This window comes from Triturus cristatus, chromosome 3_1 (assembly GCF_964204655.1).
Source record: "Triturus cristatus chromosome 3_1, aTriCri1.1, whole genome shotgun sequence".
Taxonomy (NCBI): domain Eukaryota; kingdom Metazoa; phylum Chordata; class Amphibia; order Caudata; family Salamandridae; genus Triturus; species Triturus cristatus.
The window spans coordinates 530874081-530897186 of NC_140583.1; the positions used below are offsets into that span (position 1 = coordinate 530874081).

The 23106-nt window shown below is 44.9% G+C and overlaps 1 protein-coding gene across 2 annotated transcripts in view; it reads left to right on the forward strand.

Moving 5' to 3' along the window:
* The window catches only part of HAPLN3 (hyaluronan and proteoglycan link protein 3), an 87441-nt gene extending 64563 nt beyond the window's left edge, over positions 1 to 22878 (forward strand). The window contains exons 3-5 of one of the 2 annotated variants that reach the window (XM_085644460.1): positions 64 to 435; positions 18264 to 18566; positions 19443 to 22878. In XM_085644460.1, the coding sequence (XP_085500586.1) occupies positions 64 to 435; positions 18264 to 18566; positions 19443 to 19726 (959 nt within the window). In that variant the 3' untranslated portion in view covers positions 19727 to 22878. The remainder of the gene's footprint in view (positions 1 to 63; positions 436 to 18263; positions 18567 to 19442) is intronic. The other variant, XM_085644461.1, reaches the window with a different exon arrangement.
* Positions 22879 to 23106: the final 228 nt, after the last annotated feature.

Here is a 23106-nt window from a genome sequence, read left to right on the forward strand (position 1 = left end):
GCCTATACAGTTGATGACCTTGTACTTCCTTCCTATTTCTGAGCTTTTGTGTTTTCTTTCAAGCAGTGCATTTTAATGGTGTGAAGCTCATCGTGGAGACCCCGGAGGATGCTCTTTTTGCATACCGTGGTGGAAACATCACTCTCCCTTGTCACTTCCACTACGAGCCCAAGCTTGAAACACCACGCAGGATTCGCATAAAGTGGTCTAAGCTGAACCAGGACAACACCAAGGACAGTGATGTTTTAGTGGCGATTGGACTGAAACACCGCAGCTTTGGCGAGTTTCGCGGCCGCGTGCATTTGCAGGTAAAGGGTCCACAGGAGGCATCCCTGGTCATTTCGGACCTGCGGCTGGAGGATTATGGAAAATACAAGTGCGAGGTGATTGATGGTCTGGAGGATGAAAGTGGGATCGTGGAGCTGGAACTGAGAGGTAAGGAGACGTATTAGAGTTTTGGATTTATTGAGAATGAGCAAATTAGAGAAGAGTCAGTGATAACTGCTCAGTATATAAAAGTGGAATTTGAGGTCTTTTTGACATATAGCAAATTCTTCCACACTTGACATCTTGCGGCCCTTTTACCACCCCAGTGTAGGTAAGAAAAACTATTTAAAACAGTTTCAGCTTACATACGGGGACTTTTATGTTTAGCCAGCTGATTGATCTTTGTGCGTTACTAAAACATGACATTAAAGGCGCGGGTGGTGTCTGTGTGAAGTGGCGGTGGTTCATGTAATGTGATTCCTAAGCTGCTCATTAACATGCCCCCTCACATTCTACTTGGTTTATTTGTTTGTTTTTAAAATGCTTTTATTTCTTTATTTGTTTATTTATTTATTTTAGAGGCTGCATACATTCTGGGAAACCCGGTTCAAAGGAAACAGATATAAATAATACCCAAACTATTTCGCAGTGATTTTCTATTAAAATGGCAAGAACGGTGATCAGCAGAGGATATCATCGTATTTTAACCAGAATCAAATCAAGGGTGTGTCTTAAGCATGCCAGTAGGGATTCCATAAAGCTGCCTTACTTAACATTTTCCCTCACGCTATAACTAGTTTCCATTTTGGAAGGACTCGTTTAGGATAAGCTGCTAAATGGAGATTTCTGCTTGGGTCTTTGAATTGCACACCAGCCTTTAAGTAGTCTTGACGTAACCTATGTAAAGCTTTCCAGCCAACAGTTAGATAATCCTTACAAAAATTCAGATGATCACATTTTAATACACATATAATTGTAATTTCTCTTGTGCCAGCAGTTTTGTTGAATTAAATTGCCTTACATTCTGAAAGATACTAGCACAATATAGGCATCTTTAAAAGATCTCTGTCTTTATCAGTAAGGTAAGATGAGGGGGCCAAAATGGCTAATATAGCGAAAGTGTTCTAGTGCACTCTGCACCTGAACCTGTCACTTCCTACAGATTCCTTTTTGGGGGTGAAGGCTCAGTGGCCACATTGCTAGCCAACGCTCCCTACCTCTTTGCTCACTCTTTGGAGGCCCTGGCGCCCGTCCAGTGGTTCGTGCTCTTCACTGGAAGGGCACTGTAGGCCACTGGTGTGCAGCAGGCTGGGCACAGAGTAAGGCATGACCGATGCCTACATCTAGTTTGGACTCAAGCGAGCTGACTGGTTCCCCGGTAGGAATCCTGGGGTGGTGCATTAACGGAGGTGAGGTGGCAGCAGTGCGAGATTGCAGGTGGCCCAAGTCCTGGCTGGGTGGGCGACACACCAAGACAGTTCAGAGGAAAGATGGCGGCCCGAGGGAGAGGTGACAGCCTAGCTCGGGTAAATGGCCTGTACAGAGACTATGTGTCACTAGAGATGAAGTGAGCAGTTCCTTACCAACATGGTGTGCCGCAGACGAATAATTGACCTGGTGAAGTGAGCGCCTTTGTTTCTTGTCCATCATATCAAGACCTAAACCTGCACCTGGCAGACAAAGAAACATGCCTCCCCGTCTGCCATTGGGTCCCCCTGCCTATAAACATGGAAATACGCCACTGAAGTTGACTCCAGCAGCAGTCACTACCTCAGGACATTTAGCTGACACAGAATAATAGCACTGTGCTGGCTGCAGGGCCTTCACTGGATTATAGCTCAACAACACTCCCTCCTTCCGGAGATGATGGCCATGGCAGCTGAGTGTGAGTGGATGCTTGGGACAGCTAGAAATGCCCCGAAAAGGAGTACAAGGAGATCATTGCAGGCAGGTGAGCATTAGGATAGGAGAGAGAGAAAAGCTCATTATAGGAATTTTAAATAATGACTGTGACCCGTGCCTCCAGATTGTCCATCCTCAACTAGGTCAGCAAGGAATGTTTGTCCTCGATCCCTGACCTGGTCACCTCCATCTGTGTCGGACAGGCCAGATCGCTCGTGCTCAGGTTTCTGTCAGCATCTCTTATTGCTTGGTGTCACTAGGGCTCCCAGTTTCTTCTCTCTCTCATTGAGGGAGAGGGGTGGCTGCCACCTGTATGTGCATGCTCCCTGACTCCTTCATAATGTGACCTGCCATATAGATCCTCCCACTCCTCCACCCAACCTCACACGGATGTGGTGTCTCAAAGAAGTGTGAGTTGCCATTGAAGATCACCGTGAGCTTACCCATATTTGTTCTCAAGTTTTTTGTTGGAAGGTGTTCTCGCCAGTGGCGTTGCAAGGGGGAGGCAAACCACCCCGGGCGGCATGAGTTTTGGGGGTGGCAATCTCCCCCTGCTCTTACCTGCTGTCTCAAGGTGGCAATCGCTCTCATCCTCCCCCTTCCCCCCTCCCGCCTAGACCGTCCTGCTCTTCAATCGGCTGTCGGGGGCTGCAAATGGAAAACAATCTCACCAGAACCTCCCCCCACCCGCTCTTTGATGCGACCACATCGGGGCGACAAACACGGGAACAGCCACAGTCGGCCAAAAGGCTAGCCACACCACTAGTTCTCACTCAAAGCCACCCCTAGAACGTCTCAGCTTTCAGAAGGCTACCGGGCTCCCTGCCGTTGCTGGTTTCCAACCTCTACAATGTTGGTTAACGTGTGTCAGTGCCCCCTGGTGGATGACAAAAGAATGACCTAGTGCCATCAGGTAGATTTCTTTCTTACCTACACATTTGCATTCAAAAGCAGTTAATATTGAGCCCCTTTTTTTATTTTTTATATGCAATTGTATCCCTCTCTGACAGGATCATTATTAGCCATTGTGTCAGAGTTGTCCAGGCTGACTTGGTCACCATAGCATTCACATGAGAACAGGATAAACGGCGCATCATGGCTGGTGTATGCTCTGTGTCTCTGAGATAGCCAGAGAACAGCTGGGTGAGTGTAATTGTGAGGAAACAGTTACATTTATTTAGCTGCTGAGGTCTCTCCATCCAACAAAATCAGCTAGAATTAGTTTATAAGGAGCTCCTCTCTTCTTGCCTTTTGCTGCAGCAGATTGTCCTTTACCTAGCATCTCGACAGGGGGACTACCTCTTGGGACTTCCCATCCTTTTCCAATCCATCCTACGGCTGAGCAGCCCAGGAAGACTCCATCCTCTATGGAATTAGGGGCACTGGATTACAATAATGCCAGCAGAGGATATCACATGCCACAATCTTTAAGACACCGATAAAATTAGCTGAAATTACATTCGAACACCATTTGACCCATATGACCTCACCAGAAGTGACAATACACAGCTTTTGTCCCTGATGATTTTTCATAAACTGGACACAAATCCCATCAATAAGAGTAAACAGAAGAAAATCATACACACACAGATAAAAGGAAAGCGTGAGATATACCCAAGGAGCCCTAGGCACATACCTGTTACCCTTGGTTCTTCTTTTTATTGTTTCACAGAATACTTGCCCACATGTTCCATATATTTCATACTTGTTCCTAAAGTAGACGGTGTTACCTGTGCACTGTGACGCTTAGCTCTGATGCTTATTAGGAGCCAACCACATGGCTTCTCTCTTATACTGGAATAAATCGGCGTTATCTACGGGAACTACAAGAGAGCAGGTGTGTCCCTTATTGACCCCCGAGTGAGGTATATGTTTCTGTGGTTATTTTACGATATCCAGTTTTCTTGAAAGGGCCAGAGAGCCATCTAGACTACCCTGATAAAGCTTTAGTACAGGACATCATACTGAGTTCTGAAACACGTACCTTTAGCAGCTAAACATTTCTGTTGATGTTCAAACTATTCTGAAACACAGCCTTTCTTCCTGTGGGGCAAGTAGAAGAATATTCTTTGCCACCTCCCTGTACTACCTTTGTTGGGACCAAGGACCCTTCCTAATAAGTTGTCTTTTAAGTCCCACCTCCTTCTGGAAAATTGGACGGATGTGGGCAACCACCTGACAACAGCTCTACCTTGTCCACAGCGCTTCGAGGAGCCTCTGTGGAGCTACGACAGGGTGGCAAGAAGCACTAGCTGAGAAGGAGTTGTGGGATTGGCAGTGCCAGTCAGTGCTGCTCATCAATACTAGTAAGTCCTGCACCTTCCTGAGCGGGGGCAGAGTGGAGTTTAGAGATGCCCACCAGCCAAGGGCATGTGGGGAAGCCTAGAGGTGCCTCTACTCTCCAATCACCCAAGAGGCTGCCTCAGAACAGGGGGCATGATCCAGATCAACGTAAGTGGAAGCTTACAAATGGAAATATCTATGTATTCTTGGAACCCGAGGTTAAACAAGTTTCTCTCAAATTGGCACAATATGTAATGTCTCTCCCGGGACAGACCTTCCCCAATCAGTGCTCAGAGAAAGTGTTCTTTGTCTAGATAGGAGCTTTCGCCGCGGTATTAAACAGAGCTCCCCTTGTGCTAGTCATTCCCGACCCACTTTCGTAGCTCGGCGCCCACCTCGCTTGACCACAGTGTTGCACTGGTGTCCTGATGTGGGCAGATGATGAATGGCAGGCACTCTGGCGGGCACACAAGCCTTAGCCTCCCACCTGCAGGAAAGGTAATGCATCGCACTGGTGAATAAAGAGCCAACATAGAGGGAGTGGAAACATATTTTGAGGGCCCACCAGGGAAGCATGAGGTGAAGCTGGATGGGGGAGGGAATGATGGCTCTGCTTCAGGGCTGATAGGAGGAGCCGCAGAGCACGCAGCAGACGCGCTTGGAAAGATTCGTGATTTGATGAATGTTGTGTGTTTTGGAGTGAAAGGTGAGACAAATGTGCATGCTGGGAAGGTTCAGAAAAAAAACACAGTTTTGAGGTGTAGACAGTGAACTGTAGGCCCCCATCATTTTACTCAATGGCACAAACAGAGAAAGGGAGAAATTATTGTTTATGTTTATATTAATTTTGAGCATAAAGCACAACCTGCACAACCAAATTGCTTTTAGGCTCAAAGAAATATGGCTGGGATGTATTGAAGCTGTAGGCGAGTATATTGCCCCACATATATGCAGCTCCAAAGAGGCGTAGTTAGACTTTCAAAGTTTGCAAAATATCTCTTGCCTGGAAGGAAACTCAGAGAAGTGCAAAGGTGTTTCATACAGACGGACCAATACTCACAGAGCTCACAAGAGGTCGAGACCTCGAGCTCAATGCAAGGAAGCATTAGATCAGGTTCACTGCTAGCATCCCTCCTACAGGTCAATTACCAGCTTCGGCTCTTTCATCTCCAGCAACCTGTATGTTTCTAGTGTTTGCCTGGGCCACGGTAAGAACCTGCAGGAGAATCCAATCCACTGAGTCGAGATCCCTTTAACACCTAGGAGGGGTTTATCCTGTCAGTTCTTGTCTTTGTGAACATCACACTCAAGAAACGAGATGAGATTTTTAGACAGGGAAGGAAAGGTCAGGTCACATGAACACTGGAGTTGTCCGATCGAATCCCTTTTCTTTGATTTCTATGTTAATATGACAAGCTTTAAAAACCGTGGAGTCCTGTGGAAAAATAGAAGGCTTTAAGCCAATCTTTCGAATCCCCGTCTAAAACACCCAATTTTGACAGGTATGATACAACAAAGAACTCCATTTTTTATGTTATCAAATTGGCATAGGGTAATTGATACAAATTTATTTCAGAATTACACATATATAAACATACACTTAGCATTGCTTTTTACTTATTTGCATAGCAAACGATGATAAAAATTGGAATTGTATAATATTAATTCAAATGAAACATATTTAAGAGGCCCTTGGCGTTACTCTTCCACCACTCACTGTTGTGCAGGAGCGACGCATCTTAAAAATTAGATTTATGAAGCTACACAAGACCACCTTGACGTGACCCTGAGTGGCTTGATAAATCTCAAGTAATGCAACGCACCGCAAATTGCTGCACCAAGAAGGCATTTCCATGGGTGTTGCGAGGGTTTTCTCACGCAACATCCATGGATTTTGATGCATTCCCAGATTTATCAGAAGTGGTAGACCTGGGAATGTTGCAAAAACCTACGCCTCCCCAGGTGAGGCGTACGAAGGAGAAATATCTTTATTTCTCCTAGTTTTTTCCTTTTGTATGTGTGGTGCATTCTGCAGCACACATAGAAAGAGGAAAAGCTTCAGGGGATTGTTTTTGAGCAGGAAGGTTTTCCTGCACAAAAACATTCCTCCTTACAACGCAGGCACCCTTGCAAATTGGCATTAAATGCAGTGCTATTTTTTAAGTTGAAAAAAATGAGTAGCAGTAAGCCTCTTTGTAATGGGTCATCACTAACATATTTTGTCATGTATATCCTAGCTGAGAGGGAGACATCCTTTACTACGCGACCTTTACAACGCAATACTTTTACATCGCGGTTTTCACAATGTAAGTCGTTACAACGACTTGCGCTGGATAGCACTGTACATTAAGGAATAGTATGATATACTATTCTAACACCTTCCCTACTGTCCGCACTGACTGGAGTTGGAATAGTAAATCATACTATTCCAAAGTCCAGCACCCCCAGCGCAAGTCGTTATAACGACTTGCGTTGTAAAACAGCGATGTAACATACCGCGTTGTAATGGAACGCATTGTATCACCATATATTCTAGCTGAGAGCATGTCTCAAAAAAAGGACTCCAAATATTCTTCAAAACCCTCACCCCATTCTAATAATCACAATGTGGATACTTATACACATTAGTAAGGCCTGCCTGACCAGAACAGCATGTTTGGCAATCATGTATTTGATTGCATTTTTGGAAGGGGTTTCAGAACTTAACTGCCATGTTTAAATACGTTTAGACATGTTTAAACAGTGCCAATTAAATATAATAATTATAAAAAAATTCTGAGGGGGCACGATGATTTGGATTTTTTTTACTGTAGGGGCGCAGCATTAAAATGTACAAAGACCACTGCGCTAGGCAGAAAATAAATGATGAGAGACAAAAACATTATAGAGGGAAGAATTGACTTTACAAACTAAAATTGCTTCTTTAGTTCTTTGAGTTCACATGTTTTTCAACTTAGTTAATTGCTGAATAATATTTGCAGTGTTGAAAACAAAAGGCGAGCTTCTGTTTCTTTTATCAGGGGACACTTTATGACTATTTTACAGCTCCACCTACTGACCCCCACTCACACATAAAAGATGCCACTGGCAAAGCATTGTGCGCAATGACTTAGTTAACTGTGTCTGGGACCAATTAAAATCATGTTCCTATGATACAATGCAGTAGATAGCAAGGAGTGAACCATTTAGTCAAGCGGAGGGTCACAAAGTGGTTTGGTAGTTTGTACCCAGAACAAAAAGACTTTTTTTTGTTCAGACATGCTGGCAGAAGGGACAAAGGGTCCGACCAGTAGTGTTCAGAACTCATTGAAGCCAGTGTAGTACATGGGTCCGACCAATAGTGTTCAGAACTCATTGAAGCCAGTGTAGTACATGGGTCCGACCAGTAGTGTTCAGAACTCATTGAAGCCAGTGTAGTACATGGGCCCGACCACTAGTGTTCAGAAGCCAGTGTAGTACATGGGTCCGACCACTAGTTTTCAGAACTCATTGAAGCCAGTGTAGTACATGGGTCCGACCAGTAGTGTTCAGAACTCATTGAAGCCAGTGTAGTACATGGGCCCGACCAGTAGTGTTCAGAACTCATTGAAGCCAGTGTAGTACACGGGTCCGACCAGTAGTGTTCAGAACTCATTGAAGCCAGTGTAGTACACGGGTCCGACCAGTAGTGTTCAGAACTCATTGAAGCCAGTGTAGTACATGGGCCCGACCACTAGTGTTCAGAACTCATTGAGGCCTGTGTAGTACATGGGTCCGAGCAGTAGTGTTCAGAACTCATTGAAGCCAGTGTAGTACATGGGTCCGACCAATAGTGTTCAGAACTCATTGAAGCCAGTGTAGTACATGGGCCCGACCAGTAGTGTTCAGAACTCATTGAAGCCAGTGTAGTACATGGGTCCGACCAATAGTGTTCAGAACTCATTGAAGCCAGTGTAGTACATGGGTCCGACCAGTAGTGTTCAGAACTCATTGAAGCCAGTGTAGTACATGGGCCCGACCACTAGTGTTCAGAAGCCAGTGTAGTACATGGGTCCGACCACTAGTTTTCAGAACTCATTGAAGCCAGTGTAGTACATGGGTCCGACCAGTAGCGTTCAGAACTCATTGAAGCCAGTGTAGTACATGGGCCCGACCAGTAGTGTTCAGAACTCATTGAAGCCAGTGTAGTACACGGGTCCGACCAGTAGTGTTCAGAACTCATTGAAGCCAGTGTAGTACATGGGCCCGACCACTAGTGTTCAGAACTCATTGAGGCCTGTGTAGTACATGGGGCCCGACCAGTAGTGTTCAGAACTCATTGTAGCCAGTGTAGTACAATCTACCCTATTTTACAGGAGATTAGTGGCTAAACCTTGGCACAAATTGTCATGCATGTCATCTTAGTTTAGTTTAAATCCATGCACACACCGTATGTTGGCCCAATACATAGCAGACTTGAACGCTTTATAAACAGCATGCAACTGAAGCTAAGCTCAAGCTGCAAGTGGATGTAGCCTAAATAAATCTTTCAAAAGTTATTTTCTAAGGCAGCTTACCTCCTGTAATGTCCATTGCTATCTCTGACCCATCAGTGGCTGCAGCTTCTGTTTGCTCCTTACAGACATGTAGGGCAGGTAAGGCTACTGAATCACTGAGCCTGTAGCCAAACCATGGCACCAGCTGAAAGTATCACGAGACTGTAACTTTTAAACACTTTCCAAATCTGCTTAAAAAAAACTCACACTCTAAGCCCAGGTTGTCAATATCTGAAAACGTTGCTAGAGAGGTTCGATTTTGATAAATATAACTTCAAACGATTCAAGTAAGTTTTAATATCAGAAATGTAACCATTACGATGAGTATTGCCATCTAACCTTACGGATCTTACAGATTTTCGAGAACTTGTTAACTACATTTTGAAATCCATGAGCATAAAATAAAACTAGAAAGGTGTCAGTGGCAAATAAGAGTGGGAATTGTTTTACAACTGAGATAGCCAGAATTCTAAAATCCCATTAACACACCTGGTAAACACCACAGAGCCAGAATGCACCCGCCGTGCGTAGCAAAGGAACAGCGAAGACCTGTGTAATCTCTCCACCAAGGCCACATTTGGGATAAGCCAAGTTGTGTTCTCGGTGACAAACTATAACAAGGTGCAAGTTCCAGAGCTTCTGGCGGGAACTTTGTTGAACGTTGATCTAAGATCAGTGAACAGAAGATATAACTTGCTTCGGATCTTTGAAAAAGGAGTAATATGCTGCCTGTAGTCAGAAGCCGTGCCTTGAATGCTACCGCTCGGAATCAGACTCGTTCCTCTTTGAAAAGTAAGAAAAAGTTCAGCCATGTAGGCGCGCGCACACACACACGCACGAACACACACATACATGCATACAGGACACATATACTCTCTCTGTCTCTCCCCATTTCTCTCTCTCTTCTGGTAAATAAGCTCATCGCTGTCTTTGATCATATATACGGTGTACTTTATATCATGCCTATCAGCTGACCAAACCAGTGCTTAATTTGAGCCAGTGGTTTCTGGTGCTCAGCACAGGCACTTAATGTCAACACTGCACTTATGACAGTCTGCCACATGGTGGCGCTAATCATCTAATTTAGAGATGAGCATAACAACAAGTGTTAATGAATACAATGCACATAAAAAAATTACAAAATCCTGCCTCCCCAGCCATTCCTTTAGCTTTGGGGGCCTGGAATAGTCTGTACCGCTGCACTTGCAGGCGAGAGAGATGGTTAGTAGTTGTTTTGGCAATGAACACAGGGGGGATGGGTGGTGCAAGCAGCAGTGGCCTCCTAGTCACAGCCCAAGCACTGAATATTTTACAAATTAAGCACTGGACCAAACTCTTAGCTAAACCTACTGCCAGATATCCAGTGCCACGAAACTATTCAAAGCATCAAAAAAGTCAGGCCACGAGGAAGATGCTAAAACCATTAGCCAACCACATTCACACCAGAGAGCTATAGTCTGTCCAATCCTGGGATCGGGAAACATATCTCTTCCTAGCTGGCCCGAAAAAACGGTGAAAAATCTCCCATACTATCAAAGCATCCTCGAATGTAAAGAGATAATTCACAAAGATGTTGTTACAAAAGAGAGCTCTGAAATTATTTTGCAACTGGATTCACTAGCATGAAAACCAGCAAAGCCCTTACAGAGCTCCAATTTTTCATCCGCAATCTTGAAGAATGGGAATGGATAGATATTCTTATTAAAATTCCCTATGTTGTATATGTACAACTTGATGCAAGAAACAGAAACCACAATCGCAGCACCAAGCCATTTTTCACATGTCAACGAGTCTGTCTTTGTTAGCGTTAGCCAATTAATGTAAATACCTATGTTATGCTGTTTTATAAACGGAGAATGTAAACTATACGGTTGTAGAACGACCAAAAACCATTCACTATTTTGGGGGGATTTCTTTGACCACTGGGTGTCACTCTTAGCCAACATTTGAAAGCCTATTGGGCGCTAGCAATCTGGAACAAGCATATCTATGTTTAAAGCAAAAATCGAAGTCATTTTTTCAAACTACCATAAATACAAAGAATGCATACTGAGGTGTAATTTAACTAAGATCGGGACATATGATATATCGCCAGAATGCTTATAAATCTGCATTATCTGAAAATGAAGACACCATAATAAAGATTACAGAAACAAAAATGAATAAAGTCCATAATGAAGAAAAGTAATTATGCATGCAATTATAAGAGATAATAAAAAAACTAAAATGAATCATTAAATGCAAAGGGGTTATGGTTGAAATTAGGGATAGAGTATGGATAAAAAAGCAGGTTTGATATAAGGATTAGTGTAGCGGTTAGAGAAAAGGAAGGAATCCAGGGCAGTGGCAGGGTTACAGTAAGGATTAATGACGGGGTGAGGGTAATTTACATTCACGTTAGGGTCAATGATACGCAATAAGAATAAGGAACACGGTAAACGACAGCTGACAAAAGTAGGGTTCGGGCAGGGAGAGATTTCGAGTCAATTCCAGCCCAATTGCAAAGGTTAGAGCTGCGGATATGCTTGGTCCTGCATTTTCAACAGTCTGCCATTCTCTTCATGATGGATTCCTTTTTATGCCTAACCGACGCTAAAATGAACAAGCATTTGCAATGCAACAGATCTCGCGTTTGAGAGAGTTTAAGCTAATTGGCATTGTAAATAAGAATGCCTTTTATTTATCTTTTTTGCTAATGATCACATAAACAAAAGGCATTGTCATTTACAATGCTAATATCTGAAACTCTTGTAAATGCGAGGCCTATTCAAAGAAGCGGCCGCCATTGTCCCGGGCTGCTTAGAAAGTGAAATTGTGAATGGCGCAGTAAATCATGCAGTAGGAGAAACTCATTAAAGAAAATAGTGCTTACAGACTTAAAAAGATGTATCGTGTAACAAGCGAAGTAAAAGGGACAGTCCTCATGGGAGGTTGCAAATGAAGACAAACCGGTACTAAGGAGGGACTAACAAGCCTATTAACGAATAAAAAGACAGCATTCACGAAGGGCAATGACACAAACCAATGACAGATATGGGCGGAGAGTGGACAGGGCTTTAATTCCAGACTCCATACAGCATGCTGCAGAGCAGTGCATGCGCTTCCCAGGCTCGACCTAAAAATATGTGGTTATGGTTTCTTTGTTATGGAGTATGGTTATGGTGTTAATTTATTATGGCATTCTTCATTTTACGAATCAGTCAGTCATGAGCCTTTTATAGCAGCACTGAGGACGAACAAAATGGCAGAGAGAACTCTTAATATGGCAGGAACTTTAAGTACTTCATAAAAGCCTGTTAGAGCATAGATTCCCTTGTCCACCGGGCACTACAAGGCGCTCAATGCCTGCCTGCACTCTGCTTGTGTGCTCCTGCTGAGTGGCGTAACGTAGGTTCCTGTAGTCCATGCGGTGCCAGGCGGTCCCCGACTGTTCAGGGGCCCTTTCTTCTTCAGGACGTGGGCTATTCAGTCCAAGGAAAATGTGCATCTGTGAGATATTTGCGCCTCAGGGCCCCTCTTCACATGCTGGAGGGAGAGCCCCCATCATCTTGCGTTACACACCGCTCCAGCTGCACCCTAATACATTTGAAGTAGCTCGTCCTAAAGCCTGCCTAGGTCTGGCTGCAGCACCAAGGTGGAAGGATGCCTACCGAGGAGAGCAGACACAAGGCCTGTGCACCCTGCACAGCCCTATAGCGCCCTTCTCGTGCTGATTGTTTGACAGTTTGGAAGTCCATTAGCCGGACCTAGATTTTTTAACCCGCATTGAAAGTGAATGCAATCTTTTTTTGCAACTCTCCCTTTGCCCTTTGTGAGTTGTTTTCATAGATTGCACTGTTATTGTTGCACAGTATTAATTTACTTATGAAGTTTTACATAGCGCAAGTATGCTCGAAAGATATTCGAGTGTTTCACAGAAGAGGATGTCATAATACAACTAGAAAATGTCAGAATCAGAAAAAAAGGATATTTGTACACGTAGGAAGAAATAACAGAACAAGGAAATCAAGAGGGGCTGTGTTGTAAGGCTGGGAGCTGAATTCAAGACAGCAACTGAAATTGCAAGAAATTCGGGAATCGAATGTATAATGCAACAAAGAAGACGTGAGATACAAATAAAACAAGCACTGGCATAGCCAATAGGTCTCGCTTTTGGGACCTTATAAGTATTTAGTTATGCAACTGTTGCATGGCTAAACACTTCTAAGGTCCCAAAGGCGAGACCTATTGGCCATGCCAATGCTTGTTTCTGTTTGAAGTTGAGGGGTGGGTAAATCAACAGAGAACGAGAGGAGAAGGTGGTGTCTTAAAAGCAGGGGGGTTGTTAAAAACAATGGCAGTGGGCGTGGGATGGTGGGTTAACACCACAAATGCGGAAGGCAGAGCAGCCTACCTTGGAACTGGGGCACCGGGTTCAAGTCTTGGTGTTGGCTCATGTACTTGTGATCCTTGGCAAATCACTTAATCTCCCTGTGTACAATCGAAAAAACAACAAGAGGAAAGTGTCCATGCATAATGCAAATAGTGCTCATGTAAAGCACTCCAATATCTTTGGGGACACGAGTGAGGGTCGGAGAGGTGGCTGAAGCAGGGGTATGGGTAAAACAACGGAGACCAGGGAGTAGGACGTGGTGGGTTAAAAGTAGCGGGGGTGTCTGTAAACAAAAGCGTGCTGCTGCAAGGGAGCAGGGACCTTGCTACATAAATACTATACAAATATGCACACTGTCTACTTGTGCTGATGGCTTTGCTAGTGTTGTGTAAACATTTAAATATACAAACTGGCATGACTGATGTTGGGTAGAGTTTGGATATAGGATTTATATTTGTTTATGGTCTGCAGCCCCAACATGAGTACAAACCATAGATTAGGCTGATAAAAGATAGCAAGTACCTTAAAGTTGAAATATATTATTTCAGGCCTGAGTGACAATTAACATGAATAATGGGTGAAATGGAGTGTTTGCAGGTGCGGTGAACGTTATACATAGGAGACAGAAATTAACATAATACTCATGGATAAATTATTAACGGAAAGCTGACCCCTTTCATTTTTGGGTGGTTCTCAATCGTGCCTCCTCCTTGGAACCCTGGGAGTGGGTTTGAGTCTCGGTGTTGGCTCAACATCTTGTGATCCTGGGCCAGTCACTTAATCCTCACACAAGTGCGGTGGCCTAATCTAAAAGCACAGCATCCTGTGACCCTGGGCAAATCATGTAATCCTCACACAAGTATGGTGAACCAATCTAAAAGCTTTATTGCAGGCCTGAGCGACAAGTAAACATGAATAATGAATAGAATAGAGTGTTTGCAGGTGCGGTGAGTGTTATGCACGTGGGATGGGAACGTACATAATCCCCTTGGAAAAGTTAAAGGAAAGCTGACGCCTTTCATTTTTTGGGTGGTTTTCATTCGTGCCTCCTGCTGTGAACTGGAAAAGCAGATTCGCGTCACGACGCCGGCTCAATATCCTGTGATGTGATTCTTGGCAAAGCAATTCTCCCTCGCTCAAGCAAGATAACCAACCTAAAAGTGGCAGCTGAGCGACAAGTAAATATGAATAAAGGGTGGAGTAGAGTGTTTGCAGGTGCTGTGTGAGCGTTAGGCATGTGAACGGGAACAGACTTAATACACATAGAAAAGTTGTAAAAAGAAAACTGACCCCTTTCATTTTCAAGTGGTTCTCATTCGTGCCTCTTCCTTTGAACTGGGGAAGCAGGTTCGAGTCTCGGCATTGGCTCAATCCGGGGCAAATCCCTTAACCCTCCCATGTATTAGCAAAAAACAAAAACAAAATGAAAGTGTCTGTGCGCACTCTAAATGTTGCTCATGTAAAGCACTCCAATATCTTCGGGGACACGTGTGAGGGTTCTGGAGGTGGATGAAGCAGGGTGGTCAGTAAAACAACAGAAAGAAGGGAGTAGGACATAGTGGGTTTAAAGCAGAGGGGAGTTTGTTAAAAACAACAGCGGGGGGCATAGGGGTGGTGAGTTAACACGCCGGGGAGGAGAGAAAACTGCCTGCAGATGCAGTCGTTTGGAGAGCGAGATACAAAAAAAACAAGACAAGCCCGGCGGAGCGTGGGGCGCGCTTGGGGGCGGGGGAGCGCATTCCAGGCGGGGGAGCGGACCCTTTAAAGTGCGATGCCAAACGGATTGCATGGCGGCACGATGCGCGTTATTGTGCTCGTGCTAGCCATGCAATCCGCTTTTCGGAGCACTTTTGGGAGCCCCTAACAATAGTCTCGCTTTGCGCTCGCTTACGCGATAGCAAGGCGAGACCTAAAGAGACGTCCATCGGCAAAAAGCTAAGGAGCAGGGTAGTCAAAAAAGGAAGAAGAAAATCCAATTGGTAAGAGAAAACATTGGAGAAGAAAGGGAGGCAGGGTTAAGAGAACAGTCTAAAGTTGTGAGTGAAAGAGAAAATAAAGGTTGCAACGAGGAAGGTTGTTTTTGAAGGTGACCAGACAGGTAAAATCTAAAGCTGAGAGCTCCAAACTCTTGTCGCAGTCCAAGTGAAGGATTGTGCCATTGTCCCTTCCATTTTGAAAGTTTGAGTTTCTAAAAGTAGTGTTTCCGAGGCGCCTAAGCAGCCTCTGCCCTCGCCCCTCCACCCTCTCTCCCCCAGACCTTTCCTGTTTCGTTGCAAGGTAAGGGCGGACTGGCAGCGTGTAGAACCTTGAGGGGGATGCGTGACGCTGACGCCTTGTGAAGAGCCCGAGCGTCCAATGATAACCATTGTGGAGTGTGTTGCACGAACTTCACTCTTTGGATTCATACATTTGCACAAACTGCACGTGTTCATGTTCTATTCCTAAACTGCGATTTTATCCCGTGCAAACATTGCGTAAATACACCCCCTTTGATGCAGTTGAGATTTGTATGTATATGACTAGCTTGCAGATATTTAAAAGAGGAGGGGTTTAGAATATACAATTGGGGCACAACAAGGGGGGAGGGGTCGATACCGACGGGAAGTAGTGTTGGGTTGATAACATGGTGGGGAGGCAAGACTCGAGGTTGTGAGCTGAGCAGCACAAGGAATAGAGGGAGGAGGGGGCTACAGTAGCAGAAATGTGGGGAGCTCTCTAGGCAGGCAGTCACAATACATGTTTTTTGGCACAGACACATGAATCATAGTGACAGCTTAATACTACACAAACAACAAGGTGATCCATACAGACCTTATTAACATTCCCTCTGCTGCGTACATTGAATACCAAATCCCGGCAACCAATGGGAAAGGCAGGACTTGCCCAATGGCAACAACAAAAGGATGTTCAATTCACGTTTTAAGTGCCCAGTAAGGACATTCAATTTTTAAAATCTCGGTTGATTGATTTATGACGCATCTTTGGGAATATCCAAGTGGAAAAGCCGTTGTGCTTTACTCCACTCGACCGCTGTGGAGTCTGAGGTACACAGTGTATGCCATAGTTACCTGCAGCTTTCTCCTGTATGGTTTTGTGTTGTCCACTTGTTTCAGCAGGCAGTAATATGTGAAGTACTGGTAGCACCAGTGCTTTAAATGAAAAAAAATAAATGCAGGTACTCACTAAATTGAGCTATGGGCGTGGTGGTGGGCGGGGTTAGAGGCGGGGTGAGACATGATGATACAAAAACATTTCTGCTGAGTATTCATTTTGTCCTTGATAGTTGTCTCAAACTTTTCATATGTGCAGAGAAGGGCATTTACACCAGTTGCAGGACATACCAAAACATGTGAGAAATATATGAAAATAAACATGTGCTAATTCGTTACACAAAATGAATGTCAAACACCACATGTTAGTATTTCCTTGTTTCGCAATATTTGCAGCTTCTGAATGTCATACTGTTCCTACATACTTGCATTTGGCGCAATCCTTATATAATCAAGAGTGCACAAACATACACACAAAACAAGTATTTCTTTCTAAGTACCTCCCGAGTGTCCTGATTCTCTTCCGCTCTGATTTCATTTCTCTCTTACACACAAACATACACACAAACAAGCAGACAAATACTCTCTATCAGTCTTCGATTCTCTAACCTCTTGATCCCTCCCCCTCACTTCTCTACCATTTGTATCTAACTCCGTCGCTCTGTCTTTAACCCAATTGTATGCTATCATTCTCTACCATCACTCTCTATTTCTCCGTGCCTATCTCACTCTTTCCATAACTGTCTCAATCGCTTCCCCATCCCTACATGCGCTTCCCCTTCTGTCTATCTTTTTCCCCTTCAAGCTCTTGTCTGCTTCTTCTATCTCTGTCCCTTCACTCTTCACCTTCTCTCACCCCATTATCTATCCCAATGATCGGTAAGCTTTCAGTGGCAGACAGTGAGCACTGCTGGGTCGTGAACATGTGCAGAGTCCAGAAGGGTGAGGTCAGGAGCAGAGCAATACTGGCCTCTGATGGGAAGGTCAGAAGACCGCCTCTCACCTCACCTGGGCAACAGGGAGTCCGCCTAGGTAATCCCCACCACCTCATCTCCGCCCACCGTGGACTCAATGTCACAGCAGGTGGGCGGGATGGGGGTTGATTTGCATGGGCAAGTGAGTCAGAGGAAAGACAGTCAGACCCCAGTGAGAGGTCAAGGGGTGAACACGGACCTTGTTACCTTGGCTCTGAAGTGGCCACGCCTGAGCAGGCTCTCCCCCCTCTCTTTCAGTCTGCACACATCACTGTGCCCCAGGTAGAAAATGCCCCATACACACTCTAACAAGATGTCCCAGCATGGAGGTCGGAAGGGAGCTGTTAGTAGAGCTTTCATCTAGGTGATGAGGGAGCAGAGGCCCACTCGCCGCAGCAGCAGGCCTCCAGCAGGCCGTTCAGGCCCAATCGGGCCGCTTGCCGCTGCTGAATGACACAGACAAACGGCAAACGGCAAACATGCTGCTAAAAAACAGAAACACAGCTGGCCCTCGGCACCGGCCTAGTGCCCAGCTTCTCAATTCGACCCTGAGTTTCGGTGCTCTTCTTTGCAGTGGCGAAGTGCCGGTATCCAGCTTGGTAAAAATAAGAAGTGCCTGTACTCAGTACCGGCGAGTACCGGCCCATTTAAAGCACTGGTTAGCACATCCTTCACATAGGTACTGATTGTTGAGATGACCGGTGTGGGCTGTCCACCTGATACACGTACCACACCTCAGTAGTAACTCGCTAGCAAGGGATTCGTGGGAACTGAGTATGAGGCCCTTAGTTCTATCACACTATGTAGGACATTTTGGGTGCCACTAACAGTGCCTTTTCCTTGTCTCCAATCTCTTGCATCACGAACTTTGGGACAATCAGTGTGTGTTCTTCCTTTTCAGGTGTTGTGTTCCCATACCAGCCACACCATGGACGCTACAAACTGAACTACCACGAAGCCAAAAAAGCCTGTGAGGGTCAGGACGCCATGATGGCCTCGTTTGATCAGCTCTTCCAGGCCTGGGAGGAGGGCCTGGACTGGTGCAACGCTGGCTGGGTGCTGGACGGCACAGTGCAGTATCCAATCACCTTGTCCCGTGAGCCCTGTGGCGGAAAGGCCATGGCTCCTGGAGTCCGAAGCTACGGAGAGCGCCACAAGCAGCTCCACCAATTTGATGTTTTCTGCTTCTCCTCCTCGCTGAAGGGTAAGGCAGGTTAACTTCCGGTCACGTGTCCATTGTAACCTTAGGTTTAGCAATCTCAAGCTGTTACTTCTTCCTCTGGGTTAAACGCTTCAGCCAATAACAGTTATGCAGTCTGAGCTCAGTGGAGCCACAGCCCTGAAACGACCAGGCATCAGCAGGTCACCTCAGCTTACTGGGCAGGTCAGGTTTGGAAATTTGTTGTGAGGTGATGGGCATGGAACAGCTCTGGAGGCAGCACTGCTGAGTATGACGTCACCCAGACCAGACTGAACACAGCTCATCCTCCCGTGACGTGTCAGCGGCCCTGTGCTTGCAGTCAGAGAGACTGGATGGAAGACAGGCGAGGTCATGACATCATGACATCAGCTTCCAGCTGATGGAAAACCGTCTGCTCATGGCCTGGGGCAAAGGTCAACACCCTTTTAAACTTCCCTTGAGCCACATACCCCAATTTGTGGGTTCACCCCCGGACCAGATTTCCACATTTTGAAGTCAATTTGTAGGTTCCTCAGAGGGCGTATTTACTTGAAATGTGCTTATGAACACTGGAGTATGCCAGAGGCAAACTTTCATTTCTTGTGGCTGGGGCCGCTCTCTGTAAGTCCCCCATATATGTTTGCATGCAGGGAGGGCAGTGAGTCGATCAGTCGCATGAGCAGGCTCGACTCTCGGCTGACAGCGCCTTCCATTCCTTCACTGACTTTCCTTTTCATTAATTCCTCCTATGAACCAAATAAGTGGGAACAAATGCCGAAGGCTTGAGGAGTGGGATGATGGAATAGGCTGATTTTAGGAAACACCATTGCACTTTTTCTATTACCCTCCTCATAGTATTGATTTGTTCATACCGTATCCTCTTTCTTTTTGGATTTGCAGGGAAGGTGTACTACTTGGAGCACCCCGATAAACTGAATTTTGAGGAGGCTAAGACCGCGTGTCAAGAGGATGGAGCAGAAATCGCCAAGGTTGGCCAACTTTATGCTGCCTGGAAGTTTGCCAACCTGGATCGCTGTGACGCAGCATGGCTGGCAGACGCCAGCGTGCGGTACCCAATCGCCGCTCCGCGTCCAAACTGCGGACCCCTAGAGCCGGGGGTTAGGAGCTTTGGTTTCCTGAATAAACAGCAGAAGTTCGGGGTATTTTGCTATAAGAGGAGCTAAATGCCTCCTCTGTGCGAACATTTTCCTTCATGAATGCCGCTTTATTAGGCATGGTCGCGAGATATTCAAATAGTTTGTCACTTTAAATGAAAGCTTTCTGTGTCAGTTTGGAGGGCTTTTAGAACGGACGAGACCACACTACACCACAAAGAGCAAAGATACACAGGGAGCACATTTGAAGGCTCCAGGCAATCTAAATATTTTCTCACCACCTCCCAATTTAATATTTAATTATTTAAAAAAATCTCTATATATATATATCATTTGGCTTGGTGTCCAAGGGCAATTGGATTTGTTTTTTTTAATAACATAGAAGAAGGGGGTGCTGAGAAAATGCACCGACGTCGTTGACCTGAGAGCTCTGTAAGTTGCCTGATGAAAGTCAGCCATTTAACTTTGGTAATCGGTTTGTAAAAGTTCTTCCCAGCAAAGATTGAGTCCAAAAGCTGTTTCCTTCATACATTATCTGGTTGCAGAACATATGGAGTTAACAGGGCTCTTCCCAAACACACAGCTTTCTGGCTAAATATTTCATATATGCTGTAGTCTTGTTTCTCTTCTGCATAGTGGCCTATTGCATCTTTATTGGCATTGGCCGATCTTGTCCTTACCGCGCCCTCTACTGAGCACTACTGCCATAGGGGTCTGTTGAGATCCATTGACGTGGATTCTGGTTTTTGCTGGAACTCTCCCTTCCCCAGCTGGCTGTGACGTGTGAGACGGGTTGCTCTATTTCTTGGCAGCAGTGTTGCAATATCACGTGTCACTGGTGTGTAGGTGACGTCTTATGACTGAATCGCTTTATTTCTTCCTGAGATGCAGGGGTCCACTGGAGAGACCTGATCCCATGTTACTACTAACATTTACTTTTAAGGCTCTGTGTCTGTGTGCACTGATTGCAATGGAGCAGGGACAGAGCGTGCTCTCCGCTCTCTGTCGGGTGGTAAGCACTAACCCCCTGACACGGGTAAAAAGGTGGGCAGGGTTGTCAAATGCACAGAGGGTGCACAGATGTGATGATTAACAATGCTTAGCAGGTGGCTAATAAATAAAAACACGACTCTATATGCAGTGGACCAGAAAATTGCACCTGTCTGGATTACTTGGACATTTGTCCTTAAAAAGCTGTGAAAATGGCAGGAAGAATTTAAATTAGCCATTCACCACTAACGCAAACGCAAGAACGCATTACGTATTGCCAGTCTGCCCTATAGGTGTCACCCCAAATGCAAGACACAATCAGATCCTGATGATATGGAGTGAAAACACCTTTTATGTTTTCCTGCATTCCCGATGCTAAGGCGCTCATAATGACCACTTCTAGGCATGTCCCACTCCCACTGTCACTAACACTAGTGCATGGAATGAGAAGCTAGGGAAACCCAAGAAAAGAATTTAAGTAGAAAATAGGATTGAGGAACTCTTGTCTATCTGAAACAACTCAAGAGAGGCTCTGATCCTGCCCGTGGACTCGAGCTCCATCCATAGCCGCCCCTATACTGGTATTATGCTTCAGTTAGGATACGTTCAGCCGCAGAAGTATAACATTTGAAAAATATTGCTTATGCCTATGTTTTCATTGGAGCAATCAACAGTTACAGGTAGCAAATGCTAATACAAGCTGTCTCCAGTTCAACAAACTTTAATGACAGTCAAGTTACAAGTTCAGCTAAAGCACACTCGTGCCTTTTGCTCTCACATGTTTGCGAAACGAACCATGTCAAACGTCATTTGTCATACACAATGGTTACACCACATCCAGTCTTAAGGACCTCTATTGTCCACCAGTCCAACATAATGCAGGTTATTTAAATTGTGTGCATAATACAGAACATGACATGGAAATCGGCCCACGTTACCTGACATAAAGATGCATCTGATACGCAATACTCACCGCTCTGAGTTTGCAGAACCAGAATTGACTCGTTATTTCCGGGTTCAGGCGAGAGGCGTTTGGTGGTCGGGCTTCAGCAGTCAGGGCACTCTTTGGTGTAACGCCCTGCCTGGAGACCCACCGCAGACAGAAAAGCATCTTAGAAATAGTTCTTCACAAAAATAAAAGGGGATCTGCCTCAGAGCAGTCTCAGGTAAGACATCACGCCCTAACACCAGCTTTGAAGGTTGAGACGGCTTTCTTCAAAAGGAATAAAGGGCAACCCGCAACATGACAATAGCCTTTAACCTGAGTTAAAACACTTATATTATTAAAGCTAGTGCCGTCGAGAAGCCACATCTACAGGTTTTGAACATTTTTAGTAAGACTTGAGTAATTTACTGTGAATTTGGGTCTAAAAATATACAAAAGAGGCTCAGATTAGACGAGCTTTGGAATGCAGTGGCACTGACAGGGATTTATCAGGAGGTGTTGATGCCACTGAAGCTCAGCTGAAGTTTTAGCTTTTGCTCCAGAGACAGAACTGCTGGCTCAGGAAGCTAGGACATGGGTCTAGCCATGGTGTGGTCCAAGGAGATGATAGCAAGCAAGTAGAAGATGAGCAAGCAATCCAGTGCACATTCGCCCTGTGCCTCCAACCAGGCAGACGGAAAGTGGCAAGAAGACATCGGTGCTAATGCTTCGATCAAGTACCAGCTGGAGGCATCGATGTTGGCATTCTCGATGAGCTAATAAGGTGATACATACTACTTCCTGATATGCACTCTGCATTGTTTTCACAAAGAAAATCTGACAGACAGATATATGGTCTCCTTTAGCTTAACTTTATTTTTAAAAAATTGTAGTCCTTTTAAGGTCCTTTAAAAAATATGGCCAAAGGCCACCTTATGTGTCTGGGGCACGAGAATTCTTGTCTGGCTGATTTCTGTCACCATAACAAAAGACATATTCTGAAAGGTGTAACATCTCTTTTCAGGTCTAGATCCCGGAGATGCCTGTTTTTGCATGCCCATCACACCTTTCTTTCCTCCTTATGCAGGACCTTCATATGTTTTTACGGATTCCAATGTGAGCATATATTTGTAATATAAAGAAAAATGGGTGCTATTATATTTTATATGTAAATATTATCTTGTCTTTTGTAACTTCTGTGCGTGTTGTTCTATTCATTTCAATGTTAATGTCAAATTCTGTAAAATCTTTTTGATGAAATAGTTATTTTATGGGCAGTTATCAAATAAAACGCTCGAGAACACTATCCCTTAGACTTTGCTGTATTCTTCTCATGCATTTTAAAAGTTGTTTGAGTTGTGAGTATATGCAATTAAAGCGTCATTAGCTACGTTATTAATAGCAATCACTTCTATGGTTTAATTAGTAGATTGTTATGCTAACATTGTGTTTGGCCTTGGATAAAGCAATGAGAACACAATTTCCTGAGTCACTGGAATGATGCACAAAGCATAAATGAGAAGGTCATGAAATA